The sequence below is a fragment of the Telopea speciosissima genome, chromosome 3, assembly GCF_018873765.1.
Source record: "Telopea speciosissima isolate NSW1024214 ecotype Mountain lineage chromosome 3, Tspe_v1, whole genome shotgun sequence".
In the NCBI taxonomy this organism is placed as follows: Eukaryota; Viridiplantae; Streptophyta; class Magnoliopsida; order Proteales; family Proteaceae; genus Telopea; species Telopea speciosissima.
Window position 1 is genome coordinate 27,724,749 of NC_057918.1, and position 8,381 is coordinate 27,733,129.

The window sequence follows — 8,381 nt, forward strand, 5'->3', positions numbered from 1 at the left end:
TTACATCCACCTCCCTAGGGAGGTAAAAGGGAAATAAAGAAGAAAAAACAGAATTACATAATAAGGCAACTAGTAATATAACTAGTTCCTAAACTACCCCTATTACATGACTTCTAACACTATTACCAATCTCCTTTGGATGGTATTGTCCTCAGAAGAAAAAAAATTACCTAATGGCTATATTATTTCATATGCTTCTTACTCTTCCAAATTACATAAAAATGAGACTTCAATTGTGTCACGTTTTCAATTTCCACATGCATATAATATTTTCGGTAAGAGTGCACTTTGAACCAACTCCAAATGTTTGATAAATATGGCTATATTATTTCATATGCTTCTTACTCTTCCAAATTACATAAAAATGAGACTTCAATTGTGTCACGTTTTCAATTTCCACATGCATATAATATTTTCAGTAAGAGTGCACTTTGAACCAACTTCAAATGTTGGATAAATTTTGTTAGTTGATTGACTACTTGAAACTTTGATAGTATGATTTGCCTTTCCAACTTTACAAGTGAATTTGGTGAATAGTTTTCCAAGCAACAGTGCACATTTGCCTCCTCCATCAAGATACTCACATACAGCACAAAGCAGATGCACCAGTGGTCAAGAAATTTTCTCACAATAGAATAAGAAAATATGCATGGAAAAAAAATATACTTGAACGGTAGAAGAGACAAATACTAGATTAATGTCAATGAACCTTTCTATGCTGGTGATTTCCAGGAAATAGATAGAAGCAGAACATCTCTCTTTGATCAAAGTCATGTACAGAAGGAGATTTCAAGAGCAAGCCGCCAGATATGTCACTTGATGTAACCTGCAGATTTAAAAAATATGCAGAAATAAGTATATATATATATATATATATATATATATATATATATATCAAAATGATTCTTGTATAACAGCTCCATGCATCTCTTCTGTGGCTGGAAACTGTACATCTAGATCTGTCAATTTAGATCCACAGGGATCCACCTTCAGAAGATTAGCAATAATAGTCAAGTGCAGTCTTACCATATATGAAAAATTAAAATCAGTTCTTGACCATGTAAGAACATTTGCTTCATATAAGAAACACAAATTTCCTGCTTGGCGTCTTATTTCCTGGAAAACCCAGCACCAGAGGGAGAAAAAGGAAAATAAAAACATCAGTTGATTCATGCAGAAGATTAACCCTAAAGTTTTAAGTGAAATTGAAGTAAAGAATACCTTCAAGGGATGGCTAGTTGTCTTGCATAAAACCTCAGTCGCGTTGCCGTAATTCACATTCAACTGTATCTTTTCCCTTTTGGAAAGTCTTTTTCCAGCCGGAGTGACATACTCTGGAAAGCTAAATGGTATATTAAGGGAGAACTGACCATCACCGTAGAATATTTTCTGAGACCAACTCACTTTAACAGAGAGATTGGACCCTCCATCAATCTTGAAAAGGAGAGGCAGTAACAGTTAGATACTTCAATCCAAAAGTAGCTCAACTATGATTTCTAGATAGTCAAAAGTTGGACCATCAAATGCAATAGGTTATTACCTCAGGAATTGTCACTATAAAGATTTGGGGTTTCAAAAAGCCTCCATCTCTGGCTTTGTCTAAATTTTCTGTATTAATCTTTTCATCAATGGCAACCAGTCGGGTGCAATATGACTTTCTAGCAACATCAACCTCAACACCTAGAATTGAACCCTGTTAGCCAAATCATATATTGCTTGAGAACGATAAATAAGTACATTTAGAGGTTTAAGCCAACTGAAATAAATATGCTCCAACTCGGTGCTTGACAATCAGAGCAACATAATAATATATTTCTGTCAAAAATAGCATGAGAATCAGCTATCTTATTATCATACCTAAAGATATGCAATTTCAATGTTTGAGAGGCATGGGGAAAAGTGGCGCACTGCTAACTCGGTGATTGACTGCATCAAACGCTGGGTTAGGGAGATTCAGCTCCCTCCCAAGCTTGGTAGCCAAGGTTCGGTCAGAAACGGCTTGATTCTTCAATGCTTTGGACTTGGGGCCCCTACTCCCAGACGGGGCCGCCCCACTCTGGTGTATTGGTGTCCCCCTTGTGCATCAGTGAAACTTAATGTGGATGACGCCTGCAAAGGCAACCCCGTTAGGAGGGGGTGGGGGTGTTGTAAGGAACACGAGGGGAGAAGTTTTGGCAGCCTTCTTCAACTTCTATGGCAATTGTTCGAACTCGATTGCTGAGCTGAGAGCTCTGAGGGATGGCTTAGCACTTTGCCAGGCTTTAGGCTTCAGTGAGGTGGTGGTTAATTCGGACTCTGCTTCCTCGGTTAGAATGGTCAACCAGAAAAGGTGTAACTTGTGGCAAGGCTGGTACTGGTTCCAGGAGATCATGTCTTTGGTTTCAGAAGGCCGGGCCTCTGTGGTCTTTGCTTTCCGTGAAAGTAATAGGGCAGCTGATTGGCTAGCTAATCTAGCCTGTGACTTGGGTGCGTCTAGCATTTTCCACCGGGACGACATTCCCACAGGTAAGCTTCAGGTGATTCTTAGGGAGGACAAGGCAGGCTTGCCGATGCTTAGGAGCTAGGATTTTTATCTTGGGTTAAAATTGTATGGGCTTGAGTGGAGGTAAGGCCTTGAGTGTTCAGTTTCAGGGGCTGGGGTAAGGCAGAATGTCCCCCCCGTGTATTCTTTGATTCTTTTTTGGATATTAATAAAATTCTAGGGGCTGGCCCGGGTCCCAGGTAATATTCGGGTTAAAAAAAAAAAAAGAGAGGGAATTGATCATATGAATGCCAAGTATGCTGAACCTCCATAAGCAACAAAAAAAAAATCATTTTTAATTCTTTTCGTCTTGGGGGGATTAATATCTTCTGTATTTAAGGCTCCAAGTACAAAACAAAACTTTTGAACAAAGCACAGGAAAACTTAAAGAAATTAACATGTTGAAGACACATATATTCAATGCTTAAACTCCAACCATAACAACGGTCAGATGACAAGTGTACAGAGCTGTAAGCAGTACATTCCAATTACCCATGTGCACGCCAAACCAAACAAAATCACCAATCCAGAAGGTTGACCTATCAAATTGCTTGACCCAATAGTTAGTGTCAAAGACGCAGACTTTCAGAGACAGCTAAAATAATACATTCTTTCATTATTACCCTTCCTTCGAAAACTCAACTAAGGTTTTTCCGGTTTTCCAACTAACTGGGTCAGCCACAAAAGTCCTGTTTCACTATTCTACTCTATTTAGATATTCTAGAAGTTAAGATTGCTATTATTTTGTTAGTCCTCCTCCCCCCCCCCCCACTCTCTTCTTTGTATTACATTTTCTATAGTTTGATGTTGTTTCCTCTTCAGGGTTTCTCTGCATAAACTTTTTTAGTTCTTTATTTTTCTTTGCTCCTTTCACTCATAGGATTCTCAATTTCTTATCATGCAGGAGCCCAAGCAGCAGTAGTAACAATGTTAACAGGCTGTCCAAGCCTATTAACTGCAATGTAAACTTCGGATTTTGCTAGTACAGGCCCCTTTCAATTAATTGGTTATATGCTGCAATCTTCCAGCAACAAGTTCGAGTGAATCGCAGAAATGGTTACACCAGGATGCCCAATCCCTTGATCTCCATGGAATAACTACGTTGATCCATTAAACATTTCTTCCAAAATTTTAAACAAAAAAGAAAGACTCATCACAGATGTGATGCATCTAATAGTAAGAAAGGAGATTCTTGTGGCCATCAAAGCAATTAAGCCCCACAAGGCTCCTGAGCCAGATGGTTTTAGTATGAGATTCTTTCACTCAACTTGGGATATTCTAAAGGAGGATCATGTTCGTGCTGTACAGAACTCCTTTTCTGATCCGACTCACATTAAGGAGGTAAACCAAATTTTCCTATGTTTAATTTCTAAATTTGAAGGAGCTGGCTCTATATTAGAATTTAGACCAATTGCACTCTGCAATCTTCTTTATAAATTTATTGCAAAGATCTTGGCCAACCGGCTCAAGAAGTTGGTTAATGGGCTGATCAGTAAAAATCAGTCCGCTTTCTTTGGGGATAGGAGCATTACTGATAAACATTCTCTTATATTATGAGTTGGTTAGGGGCTTTGATAAGAAATCCCATCCACCTGCTGCTATGTTGAAGCTTGATATTCACGAGGCCTATGATTCATTGAGACGTAATTTTATCAAGGAGGTGATGTCCAAGATGCAATCCCCCCCACCCCCTGTTTTGTTCATTGGGTGTATCAATATATCTCTTCAGCCCACTTCTCTATCCTGGTCAATGGGAGCCTTACTGGCTTCTTGGATGCCCTATGTTCCCATATATCGCCATCCTCACTATGGAGGTCATGTCTAGAAGTCTTCAACCTAAGGTGGAGCAAAAGATTATTGATCCCTTCCCCAAGTGCAAGACTCTCCAGTTATCGCACTTACCCTTCGCAGATGACCTCATGAACTGCATAAAGATCAATCCCTTATCTTTGGAAGTAGTGTTGGACACCTTAAACTCCTATACTGGTATGTCGGGTCTTCACGTCAAGCAGCAAAAATCTCAGTTGTTCTTAACTGGAATTTCAAAAGATGCTAAGGAGAGCTTGAGATGTAGCACAGAATTTTCTGTGGGACAATTTCCAATCAAGTACCTCATTCTCCCCTTGATCTCCTCTAAGTTGGCAGCCCATCAGTGCTCTCCTACCATGGAAAATCTCCAGAAGAGGCTCCAATTTTGGAAAGCAACACTATTGTCTTATGCCGGCTGCCTGGAGTCGGTAAGATCAGTTATGCAGAGCTCCTATATTTCCTGGACCGGTGTCCTTGGATTGCCTATAGCCATCATGCAGAAGGTGGAATCCTTGATAAGTGTTTTTTTTTTTTGGGTGTGTGGAAAGGCAATGATAAGAACAAATTCTTGGACACCATTAGTTGGGATTCAGTTTGCCTCCCTAAAAAGAAGGATCGCCTTGGTTTGAGGGATAATGGAGGTCAACTTCGCAGGAATTATCAAGTTGGACTGGAAGTTGGCTGAGCGGAAAAAAAAAGTATCTAGGTTGATTGGATATACTCCCGTTTCCTTAAAAATGACTCCTTATGGACTGTTTCCTGCCCATCTGATTCTTCGTGGACTTGGTGGAAAATCCTCAAATATAGACCTATGGTAGCCGATGAGGTTAGTACAAGTATTAATGATGGGACTTCTACGCTTATGTGGTTGGATAACTGGCATCCACATGGGATGCTAATCAATATGTATGGGGACAGAATCAGGTATTTCACTCCAGGATGGATAGAATGGTCGTGGTGTCTTCAATTATATCTGGAGGTGATTCGCGGCTGGACCTGCATCTTCTCCTAGCCTGATTGATGCATGAGGTGCTCTGCCACTGATTGTCAAAAGACCATGGGGAAGTGGTGATCTTCTCACTTGGCTGAAACTTGTCCGGGCATGTTCTCCTCTTCGTCATATTCCTGGTCACAGTTTCATAATGCGGAGACTGCTGCTCACTCAGTCTCTCCCAATGCAGTCCTTCCTCCAAAACAAACTTCTTTCCTCTTCCTCCTCTTGCTGCTTCTGGTGGAATGCCTCCAAGGACATTCATCACCTGTTCTTTGCTTACCTAACATGCTAGAAGACGGATTCTTGACTTTGAGCAGGAATGACAATGGACTTTAGAGGATCTTCAATAGGAATTCTTGCCTTGACTTACTGGGCAAGCTAGTTTTTGTGCTACTACCTACCATGTTTGGAAGGAAAGGAATCTGAGAATGTGTACAACAAAATCAAGAACAATTCAACAGATTTGGGCTTCTATCTCCTTTGACGCTCGGGGCAAGCTTGATGCCCATGCTGGGTCATACTTGGATACTTAGGAATAGGCATGTTGTTCAACCTTCGGACGTTCTTATCCAGTTACATACTACGAGTAGGAATATGCCCCTTGAGGGTGGCTATTGTCTGTATTTTTCCTTTTCTTTGCCGGTCTCCCCCCCCCCCTCCCTTTTTTTGGGGGGGAGCTCAATGTATTCTTTTGTGCTTATTAAATATAAATTGTGATGCATGTAATGGTAAGAAGATATCAAAAATTAAAACAGCTGCATTTAAGAATTCATAGGAGTTTACGATTTTATACAAAAATTGAAACTTCGAATGGATACCTGCTCGCTCATTGGTATAGCAAGGCGGCAATCGCAGCTACGGCTTCCCATGACACAATGAACACGCCAGGAACCCCTAACAGTAACAATCGCTGTGTCCAAATAACATTCCGCCTCCATAGCAATGTCATTCATCTGAAGTGGAATCAATGCCGGGGGATCGCAGCGACCATGGACATGAGGTTGGTAGCTCGGCATATCAGGATTATCAACAATTGAAGGATCAAAAATCACAGCATAAAACATGGGAGATGTCGGAAGAAATGAACGCATGGCTTTCTCCATTGCCACTTGATTCGGAGGTGAAACAGCACGATCCTTCCCAAAGTAAATCCTTTTCGAAAGTTTTAAGCCATCCTCAACCGATTTCACGAATACATCCACCATTTTGGTTCAGCTAGATTTTCCGGCGAAAAATCTTGGACGATGAGTCAAATGAACACCGGAAAAGCGCAACAGATCGGTTATAGATGTGGGATTCACCTCCGGGATCCTTTCCAATGGAGAGGAAGAGTATTTGAAAGAGCAGCTGTGTAGGACAAGAGAAGAAAACGTTGGAGCTTTTCTCGGAATCGCTTTCGAGTCGGGTTTGCATTTAGATTGTACAGTCCGTCACCGACGATTCGTCTTTCTTGTGGAAATGTAGATTTAAATTTGAGAAAAAAAAGAAAAAAAAAGTAATGGGAGAAAACAACGGCCGAAAGCGGAAGCCACGTTGAAGCGCGGGGCCAATGAGATCGTTGGGCGGTAATTTCGCATACGAGTAGCCACCCCACCACGCAGCGTTCTTTTAGGGAAAGAAGAGTCCGTGTGTACTTCTTTTAATGCCATCTTATTTTAGGGAAAGGAACTCCGTGTGTACTTCTTTACTCTATTGCTAGATATTAAATGATTTTTATTTTAATTTTGGATTAATTTTATGAAATTAATTTCAATTTTAAAATTTAAACAGCTTCTCTGTTATTTTAGAATTTTTATTCCTTTGACGTATATTTCACGGAAATAAGGTATAAATATCAAATCAAATAATTTTTAAAAGAGAAATCACCCCATCAAATTGGAATAGAAATCATACCAAATCAAGAATATAATCTATTGTTTTCACTCTTTGCTGCTATCCATATTTCTTCTATTTTTTAACCAAATTCATTAATTTATATAAAAAAAAAAACCATTAAAAAAAATCCTTGTTACAACCAAAATTGGTATAATAAAAAAAAAATCACAACCTCCATTTTTTGTCCTTTAGATATAAGATACTCAAATCATGGTAAAACCTTTCTACCAAAAAAATAATCATGGTATAACTAGGGGTGCAAGTTTGGCCCTGTCGGCTCGAACCCGCTCTAACTCATCTTGAATCAGGGTCGGGTCGGGCCTAGCCCAGCTAAAGAGACTCAGAGTTGAGTTAGGGTTTTATAAAGCCCAATCATGTTGCATCCCTAGGTATAACTCTATCATTTCGTATGTGTAATCAAAAACTGCAATACAATTCTTGAAAATGGCATAAATAATAGGAAATCACTTACAAATTATTTTTAAAGAAAAAGGTTTCCATATCATCAAATGTGGGGCCCTATGAACAAAACTGTCTCATACTTTCTAATTGGTATATTTCCCACTTTTGTCTAGTAGATAGTTTTCTCTTATTTTTTTAAACTCTTTTTTATACTTGATTTAAAAAAAAATATATTTAAAGTAAAACACATATCAATCAAAAGAAGGTTACAACTTACTCACAGCTTGGTTGCAACAAAATAATAACTTTCAATTTTAAAAACTCTCTTGCATCCCTAAATTAAAAGAACCGTTAGGAATAAGGCCCACAATCCAAATTTTAAATCCTTATTTTCTATTTTTTGATAAAACTTAACATGAGAATAGTAGATTTCACAAAAAAAAAACAGCAGATTTGTCTACTCTGCCACATGGCTGAAACCAAAACCAATATGGTTCTGTGTTGAAATTTGAATTTTTTTCCTTTGGTAAACAATTTTTGAAATCCGACCGTAGGCTGCGGTAGTCGTTTGAAGGTCTTCGCCAGCTTGCAGCTTTTCTATTTATGGGAGGGTGATCGTTCGTTGAGACCCATTTCTCTCACTATTTTCACTTTATTATAGTGGTGATATGCTGGCCCAACTTGTCGTCGTGTCGCTGTCTTATTGTTGACCATAGGATTAGAATCTGACTTGACGATATTGCTACAATGACCCGAGTACCGTTTCCCATTAATGAAGGA

General features: G+C 39.3%; 1 protein-coding gene across 1 annotated transcript in view; it reads right to left on the minus strand.

Moving 5' to 3' along the window:
- Positions 1-6,792, minus strand: part of LOC122655755 (inter alpha-trypsin inhibitor, heavy chain 4) — a 51,322-nt gene extending 44,530 nt beyond the window's left edge. The window contains exons 1-5 of the mRNA XM_043850073.1: positions 6,143-6,792; positions 1,541-1,693; positions 1,222-1,434; positions 1,027-1,116; positions 710-826 (exon numbers count right to left, since the gene is read on the minus strand). Of these exons, the coding sequence (XP_043706008.1) occupies positions 710-826; positions 1,027-1,116; positions 1,222-1,434; positions 1,541-1,693; positions 6,143-6,529 (960 nt within the window). The 5' untranslated portion in view covers positions 6,530-6,792. The remainder of the gene's footprint in view (positions 1-709; positions 827-1,026; positions 1,117-1,221; positions 1,435-1,540; positions 1,694-6,142) is intronic.
- Between the last annotated feature and the right edge of the window lie 1,589 nt (positions 6,793-8,381).